General features: G+C 45.3%; 1 protein-coding gene across 1 annotated transcript in view; it reads right to left on the reverse strand.

The window, feature by feature from the left end:
* The window catches only part of CDS1 (CDP-diacylglycerol synthase 1), a 29,076-nt gene extending 18,522 nt beyond the window's left edge, over positions 1-10,554 (reverse strand). The window contains exons 1-2 of the mRNA XM_054295692.1: positions 10,471-10,554; positions 2,360-2,487 (exon numbers count right to left, since the gene is read on the reverse strand). Of these exons, the coding sequence (XP_054151667.1) occupies positions 2,360-2,487; positions 10,471-10,554 (212 nt within the window). The remainder of the gene's footprint in view (positions 1-2,359; positions 2,488-10,470) is intronic.
* Positions 10,555-17,370: the final 6,816 nt, after the last annotated feature.

The following is a 17,370-nucleotide window of genomic DNA, read 5'->3' on the forward strand; positions in this document are numbered from 1 at the left end:
AAATTTATGTTACTACAGAGTCATAGAATCATTTGAGCCGGAAAAACATTTAAGATCATCGAGTCCAACTGTTAGCCTAGCACTGCCAAGTCCACCACTAAATCATGTCCCTGACTGCCACATCTACACATCTTTTAAATACCTCCAGGGATGGTGATTGCACCAGATCCCCAGGCAGCTTGTTCCAATGCTTGACTTTTTCCTAAATTAAACCTCTCCTAACTCCAAACCTCTTTCCTAAATTAAATTTTTGTAACATCCAACCTAAATGTCCTTTGGCACAATTTGAGGCCATTTCCTCTAAAAGTCCGCTGCAGCAACTAATCACAAGCTACTGCTAAACACAAAGCCCCTACTATAGCCTGAAGACATTCTTCCTAGTGTTTTGCTTTGAATCAGTCTTGTGTTTCACTGCTTCACCAGGAGATACACCTGGTTCAGTGTTAGTTTTGAATCAGACTCCAGTTCCAATGCAAACTTCAATAATTAGATTTTCTAGAATGTGACTCATTGACAGGTTAATGGCAACTACAGCTACTAATGGGATTTGCCCTAAGTATCAGAATAGAGGCAGAAGAGGCTTTATCACAACATGTTTTATGCTGCTCTAAGAGGTGGGATACACCTCTTGGTCAATGAAAGCTTGGCCCTGGTGGCACATCCATAGTGAGCAAGCCTCCTCCAGAAGAATTCAGCTTCCTTTATGAGTAATGTTAAAATACCACATGTTACCTTGGGGGTGTTGGCAAGCACAGCACTGGAAAGACAACTTCGGTAAGACAAGAAGCCCCAGAATTTAGGAAGCCACCTGGCAAGTTTATTGTATCCTAACTCTCTGCTAGAAAGTTATAGACACCATTACTTTCAAAGGTCAAATACAAGGAGTATCCATATTTCTGAAAGTTACAGCGCAATCCACTCACATTGCACATTATGAACAATGACTCTGCTGGGATTGCTGGCTACTGAACTGGCAGGTAATTTCAACTTCAGCATTCATAAAGCACCAAGAATTTGATTTTTCAGTCAAAGCACCCTTTGTACACTTTGGTGCAAACACTCAAAGAATTTCAAGCCCATGAAACAGGAAAGATTTCAGCTGCACCTCTTAGTTGCAGGCTTTGAGGTATCACCATGCCCTTTGGAACAAGTCTGATTTGGAGACCTAAGATTTCCAGATTTAATACAATTACAGAACTCTGTAACAGAGTCCTTGCAGTGTGATGGTAACAGAGAATATCACATTCTGCTCACAGCTGGTGCAGTTTAGAAACAGGCTTTTTAAAACCTGAAGCATTACATCTGCTTATACCTCATGGACATAACAGAAATGGACAACAGATTTGAAAATGAGCAAGGCAAAAAATTCATTTCACAGTGCTATTGGAGATATCTGCTGGAGACCAGTTTTATTACAAGGATTTGGAAGGTTTTAATTATAGTCTGGATTAGAGATCCTTCTCTGACTCTTGCAAGACCTAAGTTGCTTCTAAAATATACACTGTATATTGCTTAATTTGTTATATTGAGCATAACATAAATATGACACCCATATTCATTTTAGTAGGTAGTTTTTTTATATCTATCATGTGAACGCTCTTTTGTTGCACTGGTGAAAAAACCATAATGCAACTTGCTTGCCCCTAAAGCATTTGACTGATCAGGTGTCGTAAAGGGACTGCATAAAAATTAGACAAGGAACTTTATCCAACAGCCTTCATGAATATGCACATCTACACATCTATCCATCTATCTGTACACATACACATCCCCTCACATTTGATGGCCATCAAGATCCTGGGAAGATGGAGGTAGAAACTTAAGTTTGAAAAGAAACAGCAAGAAAAAAAAAAAGTATTGCTTTAAAAAGTATGGACATATCAGCTATGATGTATTTAACTGTACAGTAAATTATTTAGAAGTGGAAATGTCACAATAATCTAGCAAACCTTATATTGAGAATTTACATATCTTTTCATACACAAACCAATCCACCTTTCAATCTTGGAGGTAGGATATCACTTTATTGCAACCTCCAAAAATAATCATTCTCTAATTCAAGTTCTTTAGGCCATGTTATTGCAATGCTTAGACTCAGTAGATATTTATATAAATTGTGTTCATTTAGAAAAGCATGCAATGGGTAAACACAGGTGTATGCAAAAAATAGTCTACTGAAGGGACTGTGAAAGCATAAATAAGTCAATAATATCCTGCAACAATTTATCCTTGAAATTTTCACATCTACCATATGAAACTTAAAACTGCAGTACAGTTTGTAAGACTTAAAACTGCAACATAATCTGTATGACTTTTAACCACCAGCTGTTAAATTTGAGATGTCTTTCTTTCACTCTACCTGGCAGATAAGCCTGACAAAGCCTTCTTGAGGATTTCTGGAGTGCTGTCTGTTGGTGGAGGAACATCAGGAATATCTGAATCACCTCTAAGGTCCAACTCATGAAGTCTTTCTTCCAAATCCACTTCCTATCACAAAAAGAAAAATAAAACTATCAGAAAACTCAATAAAAAATGAAAGATTATCAGATATTTTGTCAGAAAACAGTATTCTGAGTAAAACATTAGGAACCAATAATATCTGCATTACCTTCTCAAAGACAACAACGGTGTACTAGTGAAACTGTAGATGTAGGAGACAAATGTATGCCAGTAAATGTTTATAGGAAGGCCTGTACTTGGATGTTGTGACATTACCTGCTGTACTCAAGAAACTTCCCATTCTAGGCATTACTTTTTCATGGATATTTGTTTCCAGAAATACTTCAGCTGACAGAATACTGGAGTTCACCAGAAATCCCCGAGCCTTTAACACATTCCCTCATCTACATCTCAAACTACCCTTCTATGGAACAAGGGGAAGGTTAAATGTCACATTAAGAAGAAACAATAGAAAATGTAATGCATGAAAAAACAGTCCCTTTATACAAAGAAGAGGTTGCTGGCAGTTTTATACATGGTCCATTGAAACCTCAGGCTTGAGAAGAACAATCCAAAACCAAACTGTGAAGTGACCAAGTATCCCATGGACAGAGTATTACTCAAAATAATTTTGTGTATGACTGGAACATTATAATTCTTTCTTCAGTGCTTGCTGAGGACTGCTAGAGAAGACATCATCTAGACAGACTGTGTGTCTAACCCAAATGCAAAACAGGTGCTACATATTTTGGTGTCAACGTACAAATTGTTACCAACTCTCAGAGCACAATGTCAGGACTAATTTTCCCTCAGTTAAAGCCAACACAAAGGGTGACTTCAGTCATTCTAAAGTTGCAAACACCACAGCTCCAGGGAGCTGGAAATCTGCAATCAGCCCTGGCACAGCAGTAATGCAGAGAGCAATCTCCAGCTCAGTGTCTGGCTCTTTAGAGACCTGAACTTCCTCCTGACCTCCCTGACTCTCCTCACCTTCTTACAATCTCAAACAGCTTCCAGCCTGCCCTGGCGCCTCAAGTTCATCAGCTCTTAGTCATTCTGGGGACTGTTAAGTAACTGTGCTTTAAAACTTTCTTCTCCACTGCTATATGCTATTTGCCCATCTCCCTCTCTTTCCAACTTCCTCATCTCAGCTCTTTCTCCTTATTTCCATTAATTAGAAACTTCTGCTTTTCTTTCCTACTCTTCCATAACAATGTTACTTTCTTCCCTTGTTCTGAGTATTTTTGTCACTTTTTCTGAGCCATCATAGGTACACCCTCTCTTTCATCCCCACTACAAGACAGCGCAGAATTCAGGCGCTTACACCCCCAGTCACCCCACCCACGCCCAGCGTGGTTACTCTGTTTATAATCCATGGCCTTTTCCCTGCGGCTGCCCCTCGGTGTAAGCTCAGTCCCAGTGCCTGGCCCCTGCAAACAGCACGAGGCAGAAAATAAAGTTTCACAAAGCTGCTCGCCCAAAGGCAAGGGCCCAGCCCGCACCCCGGGGCTGGGCAGAGGCAGCCGTGGAGGGGCCGGGGGTCAGGAGCTGACCAGGGTGCTGCAGCAGGCTCCAACCTCAGACCCTCCCCAGGGACACTGACCAGAGGAAAATCACCACCCTTCCCATTAAGACAGTGCTTTTGACCTTTCAGAACCTGAGACAGTGTACTTGCACTGCACACATGCACAAGTCAAGTGGGTAGGTACATCCTCTCTTTCTTTAAGTTAGGCCTGGGTTTTTCTCATTCACTTGGTGTACCACATACATGCCCTAGATGAAATCATCAATTTTGCATCATTTACTCCTTTCAAAAAGGTGATCAATGCTTCCCCAGACCGTGAAACCCCACAGCTGAATAATTAGGCAGACTCTGCCTAAAATTAATACAAGTAACAAGAGCAAATAAGCTCTGGTCCAGACTTCAGAAAGTCTGTAGAACACCTGAAAAAGCACACAAATAAATAAAAAATTACCACACTCACAACCCTGCAATTCAGAGATGTTTCTCACAGTGTTGTACCATAGCCTAGGAAACCACCTATAGATGCAACTGAGGGGATCCCAGCTCTCTCCAAAAGCCATATTTCAACTCCTGTGACCTGCTCTGGAGTGAAGCAAGCTGTCTGTGCAGTGCTACAAGACACCACTCACTGCGCAGATGACGGGCAGTAATCCTGGCCCTAAGACCATGACTTAGCGTCTTTAATATTAATCCCTGCTTGCAGATGGCAGAGATGTTCTCTCTTCTAAGCACTCAGAACTAAGAATATCCCCAAACTTTTTTATTTCACTTTGGTGTTGCAGGAAACAACTGTGTTTAACAATTAAAAAAAAATCATACTTAGTTTTGTCCTTCTGATCTTTAAACACACAATTATCACTTATAAGCACTTCATTATCAGCAATACTTTAAATTTGCTACTTCTAACATCTGAATTCAGAAGTGCACAGCTTTTTTCAGCATATCTAACCAGCTGGAAGAAGGGGCCTGTGTTTATCTGATGTGATTTTCAGCAGCTCACAAGAGTTTGGCTGATGAAACCCAAAGTTGCTTAGAACTTGGTGCATTTTTTTTGCCTTATATTACTAAAGTGACCAGGGGGGGAATCAGCACCTCAACTATCTTCAACTTCCCTGTGCAACATACCTCAAAAATTACTATGAATGCTTTATTTGCCAGTTAACAGCTATCACAGCCACAGCAATTTCCTGAACGAGGCATTTAATTTGTAAGCTCAGGAGCCAAAGAGGACATAGCTCACTAAAAGCTAGTTAATTGTCTTCTGCATCCTTAAGTCCTTAGAACCCCATCACTGGGGGACGAGACTTCCTTGCTAATAATTTTCTAAACTATTTTATGTGATTGATTACAAACATTACAGTTTATAGCCACAAATAACATCATTATGGAAGGAAACACTAAGTTAATCATTATAAAAGCACTCCAAAAAAAAAAAAAAATCAAGAGCCTTACTACTGCATCTTGACCTTGTAGAAGCAGTTCTGGAGTTCAGCACAAACCCAAGCAGCCCTTCAGATTTGAGATGTGGCCAAGCTTAGTAACACCAAGGACCTGTGAAGGTCCGTGGGAAATGCCGTGGGTTTCACACTGTGAGCAGGTATTCAGGAGGTTTACAAAGGTTAATTGAGACCAGCACAGGTTGTACTAAGTGCCTAGGAAACCTTTCAACCCCACTCCAAATTAAGTGTTCTACCCAAGGTGTTTGGATTTTTTTCTACAGTTTTCAAACTGCTGGTCACACTGGTCACAGGACTGTTTATTTATATACAGAGTGTGCCACTCCTGCCTGCTTGATTCACACACAAAGGTGTCTGTAAGGAGTACATGGTTTAAGTTCAGTATTCTCAAAAGACAAGACTTTCATCCTAGTGCTAAATCTTCTCTACAAGAGCACAAATACTTGGCCATACAAAGGGGGAAACCCAGCCAGTCAAGAGCTTGAGCCTCCATACCAGGAATTCAGAACATGTGACATCTTGCCATAAATTAGGCGTCCATGTGGATTTCTGCTTGCCCACTATTTTGCAACAGCTCATGAAATACAGCTGTGTGTCATGGAGAGAAATCCATCTTTCATCATCTAAAAGGCCACACATTTGAAGTGCTGTTTTGTACCACATGCCCTCCACTGCAATTAATACATGCCAAGCAAATCACGCACCAGAACTGGTTACAAAGGCACTTGCAAGGTTCCTCTTGCATGGCATTTTCCCAGGACACCATAAGGAACTCCTAAATAGATAGCAAATATGTTCTTCTTTGAGAATGTAACATCCCCAGGAAGAGCAACTAAAAAAATGAAGCCACTGTCCAACAATTTATGAGAAAAAGTTAATGAGCAAAAGTATTTAGTTATTGTCATTTTATAAGTCTAAGTATTACTTGAAGTGTGTTTTCTTCTCCATCTTTGATCTTTCTGCAGTCTCTCTCACAAGTTCCATAGTAAAGTCAATAGTTCAGTTAGACCACATTGTAGAGTGTTTAATTAGTTGCACTTTGATACCTTCCTCTGAAGCCAAGATATCAAAGTACCAGAAGATCCTGAATAATGAAACCTTTCTTTCCAAACTATTAAAGCCTGGCATATCAGGCGAGAGACCTGCACATACTGAATCAGTAACTGGAAACTACAGACCCTTCGCTCTCTGCATTAGCACTAATTCACCATCATTTCCAAGAAAATAGATGCTTGGAAATAATCTGCTCTGATTATTATTACCATGCATGTAGCAGAAAGCATAGAGGTTAGACTTCTCTGTGAAAATTAAACTGATACATTTTTGGGGTACTCCAAGAGACATAATCACAATGAAGTAATGAAGTGATCCATGGCAGACAGACAGATCCACAACAGTCTATACTGCAGCCAGGAATTTCGTTTATCTCCCAGCAGGTTTCTGAGGTTTTGGACGTTAAAGATCCAAGTGACAAACTGAGCTTCACAGGTGTGAACAACTTATCTGGCAATTGATTCCTTGGAAGGGCTGTCCCATGGAACAGAAACAGCTTTTTCAATGCCACAAGAGAAACAGCATTCAGTGATTCCAAGCTTCTTGTAGTTATAAATGATTAACAGCCAGCAATGCAATACAATCACAATTCCCCCTCCCTGTCCTACTCTGACAACTCTGAACAGTACAAAGAAGAATAACTGTACGATTTCTTCCAGGATATGCTAATTTTTTGGAAGCGTTTGAAAGCACTGTCCCTTGCTTTTTAGCAAAAAAAGCAAACAATTGAAATTTTAAAAGAATCATGAACGCATGAAGATCAGCATCTGAATGCCAAGTCATTCCTCTTTCTCCCATTGCTCACAGAGTATTTATGAAGGCACTTTGACCAGACATTCTTAGGGAAAAGAGCAGCCAGGGCAAGGAGCAGGAAGTAAGAAAGCGACAACCAAAAAATCACTCCTGTATGCCACAGGACAGTACAAAGAAAACAACAAACTTATGAAATTGCAGGGCCCTACACAGCAAAGGCATGTTCACAGCAATTTTGCAAAATATCACCAGCTCAATAAGCTAATGAGGAAGTGGAGACTCTAAGACTTGCAGAGCTTGGGAACTTCAAGAAGCTTTCAAAGGATATATCATATTCCTTCATACAAAACCAAGGAATTGAACTTTCCTTTGAAACTCCATCGATATAGAAATAGCTACCAGTTGTTTCAAATTAGTGACAAAAGGCATGCAAATGAGGAAGAAAATCCCCAACAGCTTCACTTAAATTCAGTAGGAAATGAGCATCTATGGACATAGTAAGTGTAACATGAAAAGTACCAGAGAGCATGCTGAAAATAGGGCTCAAAGTAGAATTCAGAAAAACCTTCAAATGTATTTAGTGTTTCTGGAGCTCTTCAATAAACACAGAGGGCTTTTCTACTTAGACAAAAGAAGATGCATGTTGCCTTTATGTATATGGAAGGCTTGGTTTAGGCCAACAAGATCAGAAGCAGAATGAAGCACATACAACCCAAAGAAACAAGTTTTCTCCTTCATTACAAGTGATGAAGGGGGTGATGTTTCTGAGCTGCATTCTAGAAAGCAGCGCAAACCCACTGAACCATGGTTATCTTGACTAGTTTTCATCCAAAGAACCAGTTTTGAGTCCAAATACAGGATCACCACACGAAAAAGGTCATCTCAAAATAGCCAGAGGACAATAAACGTATCCACTTGCTGTAAAGTCCAGGCAAGAGATAGAGCAGAGTGATAACCATCTAGGAAGCTGTATAATGTGACACCTGTGAATCCTGATGACCAGATGCTACTCATCAAATCACCTACAGCAGACATTATGTGTGTGCTCATATCCAAAACAGAGTCCCAAACTGTGACCCACTGATTGAAAACTCAGTACAAAATACTGGTTTATCTCTGCAGTTACCAATGGCACTAAAGCCAACTTAATATGTAAAATCAATCCTTACTGTCACTTGTGAGCCACGACAGGGTCACCAGTGCTGGGCCTATTGCAGGTAGGTTCAACAACTCCAGTGGGAACACAGAGGGTCCCACAAATAACCCATGAGAAAGTCTCCTGTGCAGTGGAAAAGGCTTTCCATAACTGTTGTTCAAGCAAACACAAATGTATGCACATTGAAATCTATCTCCTGTAACCAGCATCCTGGCTGCACACACAGCACCAGCCTCCTGTCTGCTCCACACCATCCAAAATGGGGTGAAACACTAAGCTGTTGAGTAGCTGGAGTAAAACCACAGTAGGCCTGTAAGGAAGAACAGCATTTCCTCTCTGAAAATCACACAGGTAAACCAAGATTAGAGTCACCCTTTGGGTAGCAGAGGCTTTGAATGGCAAGAATTCTTTGAAGGCAGCTCACTGCACACCTCAGAAATAAACTTACTCTGCAAAATAAAGCAAACCAGAGTATCTCCACAGGAAAACAGCTTTTGGAGCACACTGCGATGAGAAATCATGCTTAAATTTTATTCTCATCTACAGAGAAATAATGTGCACAGCTATAGTCTAAACACTATCTTATGTGATCACAGCTCTCAATGTAGCACAGCACTACAAATTTGCAAATTCATTGGCTTTGAATTAAAGCAACCAAAGCATGGAATAAAAAGTCTTGAGTTTCACTTTCCAGTTCCTTGCCACAATGCCTAAGGCAGACTACACACTCTGCAACATCATCGACACCCGTGCAAGTTTAAGCAGTTACTGATTCAAGTAAAAACACAGTATTGCTACCTCAATTTAGCCACCAGAAAGCTTTTTTCTAAACTTCAACTCCAGTTACCCAAATGAGACCTTCTCTTTCATTTTATTCAGACAATTAGCAACAGTAATGTGGTGATGTGCCTAGCTTTTGTAGAGATAAGCCTTAACTCCACAGCAAACAAAAGAACAGCACTGTGGCTGTTTTGCCACTGTAATGAACCTGATGCATAGACTTAGTATTTCAAAAACCTCTTGCCTTAGCAGAAATGTCATACTGTAAGTCCTTTCCAGGCCAGAGGTGAATGCCTATCACTTAACAGGCCATAAAGCAGAAAGAGTTGCTGAGGAAATGCTGACACGGCCTTTAAATGGAGCAGATCACTGTTCTGAGTTAGTTCCAGTGCTACTGGACTGGCCCAACCACACTGAAGTGTGCTCCTATCCTGGGCCGGTGTCCCAGTTTTCTCCAGGATAGAGTTAATTTTCTTCCTAGGAGCTGCTACGGTGCTGTGTTTTGGATTTAGCAGGGGAATAATGTTGATAATACACTGATGTGTTGGCTTCGCTGAGCACTGCTCAGCCCAAGTCAAGGACTTTTCTGTTTCCCGTGCTCTGCCAGTGAGGAAGCACACAAGGAGCCAGGAGGGGCCAGAACAGTGGATCTGACCTGGCCAAAGGCTCTCCTGGGGGTACTGGCTGAGAAAGGCTGATTGATTGCTGCTCCTTGCTGGGCAGGTGGTGAAGCAATTGTATTCTGCGCCACTTGCACTTCCTTGGGTTTTATACGCCTTTCTGTCATCTCCCTTCTCATTAATGCCACTATTTCATTTCAATTATTAAACTGTTCTTATCTCAACCAACTGGTTTTACCTTTTCTCCCCGGCTCTCCTCCGCATCCCAGCGGGCGGGTGGAATGAGGGGTGCGAGGGAGCGGCCGGGGGGTGCCCAGCAGCGCTGGGGTCACACCCCGCCATCCGCTCCCTAGGCGAGAGGTGAGACACGACACGCAGCCACGGCGCCGGGCTTTCGCTGCGGGCCCGGAGAGAGCCGGGCCGCTCCCATTTCGGTCTCGCCACCGGGAACGGCAATGGGTAAAACACGCGTGGGCACACACCCCCTAACCTGGCACCTGGCCTCTCTCTCCTCCTACCGCCCGAGAGCGCGGCCGCGTTACAGCCCGGGAGGCACCGGGAGGGTCCCTGGGGCCGGGGCCGGGGCCAGGAGAGCGGAGCCCCACGGGCGGCGCGTCCGGGCCCTGGCGGAGGCAGCGCTGCCCCCCTGCCCCAAAAGCCGCCGCCGCCGCCCCCGCGCGTTCTCACCTTGTCGCTACCCGCCTCCTCCTCCTCCTCCTCCTCTTCCTCCTCCGGCTCTGTGGCCGCCCTCCGCCGCCGCCGCGCCGACATCGCGCCGCGGGAGCGCAGCGCCCACCCGGCGGGAGCGGGCGCAGCCGGGGCCGCGATCGGGACGGGGAGGGCGCGGAGGCCGCGCCGCGGAGCCCGCCCGCCGCCTCTCCTTCCTCCGCCTCCCGTTGGGAGCCCGGCGCTGTGCCCACCAGCGGGGAGGCGGCGCTCCAACCGCGGACGCCGCCGCAGCTCGGGGCCGCAGCCGGACCCGCGCCCCGGGAGCGGAGAAGCCCCGCGGCCGCGGCTGGGGCTGGGGCGGAGCGGGCGGGCGGCGTCGCTCGCTCAGGTGCGCCCGGCGCTCCGCCCCCGCCGCCGGCACCGCCCCCGGGGCGGGCAATGAGCGCCCGGCCCGCGGGGCTCCCGGCCCGCTGCGTGCGGTGGGCACCGCAACGAGCCTGACCCAGGCGGGGAGCTCCGGGCTGTTCTCTCCTGGATGCCGGGATGGCCGCGGGACGCTGCGTGCCTGCAGCCCGCCGGGAATCCCCCGGGAGCCCGGGACGGGCATCGCCAGGCAGCCCCGGTGGCAACTTCGCATCAGCGCCTGTGCTGCAGCCCCGCGGGTTTCTGTAGAGTGCTTTGTCTCCTTCTGGGATACTCATGGCCACCTGCTCTGTGTCCCTTTATGGGGACAGGTGTGGTGCTTGGCTCGTCCCTGCCCCACCATGCCGTGTGCCCTGCCAAGTGTGGTGCCACCAGAGTGCACAGAAACGAAACGCACCTGCCCAGGAGCTCACAGTGGAGAAAAGCGCTCTGCAAGGCCAGCTACAGTGCTGAATTCCAGCAGCACCCTGTATCGCGGCTTGTGCCACTCCACTGGTTTTGTATGGCCACTCTCGGCCTGGCCATGCCAACAGCTGGCTGCCAGGGAGCATTCCCACAAAGACATGCAGTCCAGATATCACTTCCATGTCCACACACCAGCTCACTGTGCCTGCAAACACAGGGCCAGCACCTCCTGTGAAGCAGTGCCGAGCCGCTCCTGCTGTCTTTTATATTGTCCGTATGGTGACTGGCTTCACCAACCTTAATTGGTTTTGTTTCATTTTTTTTTAGCTTTATTACATAAACAAGATTATTATTATGTCCCTCCAAAAGTATGCTTGGTATGTTTTTAATGTAAACACCATGGTTCAGAACTGATGCTGTGGGTGGACATGGATTATGACATTAGTAAAACAATTCCAGTCTTTCTGCCAGGAACTGGGGACACCTCAGTATTTCAGACAAACAGCCATTTATGTGAAAGATTTTACCTGTGCACTGCTGACAGTCTCAGGGGGTAGTATGTCTGCAGCACCCCCAGAAAACCTGCAAAAATGTGCTAAGAGAAGGGCTGGTCCAGCACAAGGCAAAGCAGAGACCCAAAGCTAGGCCAGACAGGCCACAGAAGCAGTTTCTGGCACTGTGTCCCTTGGTGAGATAATGTGAAAGGTGAAAGCAGCAGCCCACTGCAGGTCAGTGATGTGGCCATCTGGCCGGGCCAATCCAACACTTTACTCTTGCTAAGTATAATTTTGATGTATTTCTCCATAAGTGAAATATTATGGGGTAAATTGAGTTGGAAAATTTCAGTGCTCCTTGCTCAGAATATGAGAGGGTGAGAAACAGATCCCCAGCAGGTCAGAAACCCAAACCATACAAGGTGAGCAGAGGGGACCCTGGTGAGTAAAGAGGCATCCTTTCTAATCTCTTCTTTTTCAATATGTTTCCCCTGTTGACTTTTCCCTTGTGAGTGTTCCTCCAGCAAAGCTCTCAGAAGAAACCAGTTTCCCTTACTCCAAGTGCAAGATGTGCCTTTAGCCTGTTGGCCCTGCAGATGGGAGGAGCTGTCAGGAGGGAAAACACAAACGTTTGCCACAGGAAAAACCTTTCTGTGGTCAATGAGACAGAGACTATCCTTCAATACCTGCATAAAGATCATTAGGCAGATCTTTACATCCCATCTAGGAGAAGAGTAAGGACCTCCATTTCTTCTACATCTGTGCTCCATCCTTAACCTAAACAGCGAAGGGAAAGATAATTTTTTTTAGAAAAGCTGAGAGGAGAAAAAATATTTGTTTAGCAAATGGTGTGTTAGAAAAAAGTAGCAATAATGTCAAAGAAGGAAAAGGTGAAGTACTCAATGCATATTAATGAGCAGAGGCAAGGCAAATTCAAGAAGATAAATCAGTGTATCACAAGCAATGAACAACTGGTCACCGTGGGATGAGGGGTGAAGTCTTCTGGGCAGGGCCACTGGGAAAGAGAAAATTAAAAACAAGGACTAGGCCCCAGTGGGATCAGGCAGGAATCCAGCCCCAGCTTCGCTCCTCTCTCCCAACAGGGTGTTCCTGCTCCTGTCATCCACCTTTTCACCCACAGAGTGCTCAGAAGTGCAAGAAGGGACAGCAAAAACTGTTGCATCACAGCAAAGCATTTCAAGCCTCTCCACCCCAGAGGAAAGGGGCAAGGGGGTCCCAGCAGAGTTGTGGGGCAGGGGCCTTATGGATGAAGCAGATCATGGGAGTGAGGTTGTCCTGCTTCTCAGCTGCAGCACCTTGCAGCCATGGGAGCCTGGTACCTGGTTAGACTGGTCGGATGGGAATTTTCCAAGTCAACACCCTGTTACTCAGGTTCCTTTGGGGCAAGTAACTACACTGGCTGGAATGTAACATCACTTCTGCAAATGTTGTGACTAGGCATGGTTTCACAATGTGTGGCAGAAACTTCCATGTGCTCCCAGGACAGGGGGATTAGCATGTCAGCTGACGACTCTCCTGATATTCAAATATTATCATATCACCTCTCCTGGATGGATTCCAGTGTCTTGAGGTGTGAGGCCTCAGAGGTTTCTGCTGCTCTGTGTTGCTCTGTGTTCCCTCATGAATTTAGTGGCTCAAAGCTGCCAGTAAACAACCCAAACCTCATCTACCGACTCAACGTTATCTGCAGCACAGGGAAGCTTCTAACAAGCACATCCTTGCACTTTCCCCTCTGCCCCAAGCGAGGACACACCACCTGCCCCGCTGTGCTGCCCCCTGCCCTGCACCCTGGTTATCCAGCAGGCAGATCTGCCTCCTCTGCTGTTGGCTGAGCCCGGAGCTGCCTCTGCTCTGAGCCCTGACCTGCGTACAAAAGGAGGAGTTTTCTGCAGGCAGACGCAGAACCGGAGCCCTGACATTAAAGGAGTTATATAAGCCCTTACACAAGCTGCATCCAGGCTCCTGGAAAGGCAGCGGGCACGGAGCTGCTGCTGACTGCCCCGAGCAGCAGCAAGGCCCTTGCATGGCAAGAGGCAGAGTGGAGCTGCTTCACGGCTGCAGCAGCAGAAGGAAATGGAGGGAACTGCTTCCCTGTCTGCTCAGAACCTGGGGAACAGAAAGTATCTGTCTCAAAACATGTGTTGGAAAGAAAGGCACGTCTGCAGTTATAACACTGGGGCTGCCTACTGCCAGCAGTCTCAGAAACAGAAGTGGTTTGCAGGGTCTGGGGTTTCTTTTTAATGGATTCCTACTAATGCACAGAAGTGAGACGAGTGGAAAATGTTGATACCTACTGGTCAGCACAGATAGCAATGTTAGGCCTTGTCAGCAATAGTTCAATATCCTCTTAAATAATATCAATTATGAACAATATTATAATGCGCTGCTTTCAATCAATTTATATATTTCTCTTTTTTGCATCCCTAAATCATTTTAAAGAGGATAACCCCAAGTCAGAAAGAAGCAGAGGAAACAGTGATACAACAGCCTCAATCAGGCTGTGTGATTGCTCTCCAAAGCACAAGCCTATCTATTAATACCTTGTGCTCCCCTGACAAAACCAAGAGCTGCAAAACACTGCCTGGTGCTGCCTTGAGACAGTGCATGGGAGCCCAGGTGCTCAGGATATGCTTAAAGCTGAAATTCCAGGTCAGAAGCTCATTATTACACAACTTGTACACTCTGGGATGAATCCTCCTCCAGCTCTAGGCTCTAGACTCAGATGCTAAAAAAAGGGAAAGCTGCACTGAAATATGGGCTTGTGTGAGGTTGCTTTCCCCCCCTTTAAATGAATAGAGCATGAGCTGTAATACTGTCTTACTGGGTTTAACAGGGGTCAAAAGCCAGTGGTACTTTGCCAAGGCATCCTGAAGAGAGCATACATATCTATATTTTAGTAATTTAAATCTACTGACAGCACTGAATTGTTCTTTTGTGTTTAGTTAATATGTCGTGTAATCTGTTTTCATTTGCTAATCTGGCATAAAAACCTCATAGTCTGTGGCATTTGTGGTCGACTATTTGCTTATTAGTTGTACATTTGAACTTTATAAAATAGGCCACTTGTATGCCAGTAAAAACAAAGCAACAAAACAAACTGACCTCATTATTTCCAAGTTATGCACCAGAGTCTGAGGAACACAATCTAGTGACCACTGTGAGAGCTCTGGCAGCAGGAACCTTTGCCCTAGGCAGCTGTCACCTTCTGTTTGGTCCAAGTGACTGAGTATTGCACAGCTACTGAGTTATTCTTTTGCCTTTATTCCTATCATAATCCCAGGGATGGTCATGCTCTTTCCAAAAAAAAAAAAAAAAAAAAAAAGAAACCAAACCAGGGTTCATTTGTGCATTTGTGGTGGGTGCTTGGCAAGCTGCTGCTGTGTTTGCATTAGACGTGAAATTAATTCTTGAGCTTGTTGAGGCTGTCTGAACATGCCATGAAATTGCAACACACCCTCCTTGTGCAATCACATGTGCACTATGTGTTATATTACCCATGCAGATTCTTTCTTGTCATACAAACCTCCCTTTGGAATGCCATAACTTGCAACTCTTCTTTTTGCAAGGAGATGTGGGCATGGAAAAAGGTGGAGACAAGTCTGATGAGGAAACAGACTTGGCAGGGGTGAGGACTGTATGTTTACAATTCCAGCTGGGAAAGGCTAAAGGGGGTAACCACTGGATTGTTTAAAGGGACAAATGGCACCACTCTGTCAAACACAGGTGGCTGCCAGAGAAAATAAAGGAGCTGGCTCCATTCTAGCCAAGTGCCACAAAATGTAGCACTGGCAGAATCAGCTGTCCCCCAACAAATTCAGTCTAAAGTATTTGGAGAAACTAGCTTACCCTTGGGCAGGACTGAAGAGCAAACCATTGTTCAAAAAGTTGCATAAGATGCTTTTTAAAAGGTCTCAGTGGATCCACAACAGCTCTTCAGGTGACCCCACGCACAGCAGCTCCCCAGCCCTTCAGGTACCAGCCTGGGGGAGACTCAGGGGGTGCAGAGACACCCCCTTCCTCACAGGACACGGTCAGGAGCCCCAACACACTGCCTGCAGCAGGAAGGGCAGGAGGAGGAGGAGAGTGAGTGCCTCCTACACAGCTTCCATCACTCTGTCTGGCAACACCTCCTTGTCAGGAGAAACTTGGCCAAGCAAATTGTGCCCAGTGCCACTTCCCAGCGGTTTCCCTGGAGGTGGAGCCCATTTATGTTAACACATATAGGGCTGGCACCAGCCTTAACACCACAACTGCCTGCAATTCACAGCCAGCTGCAAGAGATAATCCCTTCTGCATGACACCAAGGGCGCCATGTTTGTGCCCCAACTTCACTGCCCTTCTCAATCCCAGCTCGCTCTGGCTTTTCCTGTGTAACTGAGCAGACCACGATGCTCTCTGATGGACAGACTCTCAGGGAAAGTGCTTTCCTACCACTCTATGAGCAATCCCCATTTTATCATCTGGCAACACTCATGTGCTCCCCCACAGGCCAGATATGAGGCTGAGCCCTGGTCCCATCTGTGGGAATTTTGCCATTTTAGGCCAAGGCAAAAGCTCAGCAATATCTCCCAGTCTCAGGTTAGAGTAACTTCCACAGGAGGTATTTACTGTTTACTGGATTTGTGGTGCACAGAGCACAGCTTGCACTTGTCTCTGCTCTCTGTCACTGGATTTGCTCCCCTCCTCTTTGTGTTGCTTTCAATACATTTCATACCATTTCATTTAATTGAGCTTCTATATTACCCACTCTATTACATTTCAGTTCATGAGAAAAGTTCATCTAAGGTATGATCAGGCATATCACCATTGATTTTTAGTAGTTCATGAAATATCACTCTGTTTTGCCAGCAATACCATCTAACTATCTTATCTCAAGGGACAGGAGGAGCATTATGGCCCACTCAGAGTGTATTTTATAAGTGGTGAGCAGCCGATAGGATGCAATTAAGCCAAGTATTACAGTCACAATCTGCAAAGGTTGCCCTGTAAAGTCATGGTTTGCTGCCACTTTGCTGTGGTAGTCCTCAGACTGAAGTACATCTTGTACTTTACAAAGGTGTTCCTACATATTCACTTAGGAGCATCCTCTGAAAGTTACCTTCCAGTGGTATAGCTGTAAAAATACCCCAGAAATTACCAGCTGGTTATACATATTTTCCTTCTTTTTCCAAACCCTGTGCACTGGAACTGTGTTACATGAGATCCTGAGGTTTTTACTAGGGGATACCTGTTGGGAGAAGCATCTTCCCTGTAGTTGAAGAGTCAAGACAAAGTGAGCTTCAAAAGATGGAGACTTATGGCCTATTCTCTTTTGTTCTCTGTGTTTTCAGGTTTGTGGTTGAAAGCCTCTCAATAAATCTTGACCAGTGACTTTGGGATATTTGCCACAGCACTCCCATTTCTGATATCACTTTTCTTCTCCCTAAGTCACCAGCACATGCAGAAGCAGCTCCCGGGAAGTTCTTCTTATCCCTCTTTTTCTTACCCGAAAATGCCAGGTTTATTGGGAAAGCACTTGATCCTGGAAAGCTTCTTCTAGAGACTTGCTCTGTGTGCTAAATGGGCAAAGGCACCT

The sequence above is a fragment of the Melozone crissalis genome, unplaced genomic scaffold (genome assembly GCF_028551555.1).
Source record: "Melozone crissalis strain CALT ecotype California unplaced genomic scaffold, PUWL_Pcris_2 ptg000006l_1, whole genome shotgun sequence".
NCBI lineage: Eukaryota > Metazoa > Chordata > Aves > Passeriformes > Passerellidae > Melozone > Melozone crissalis.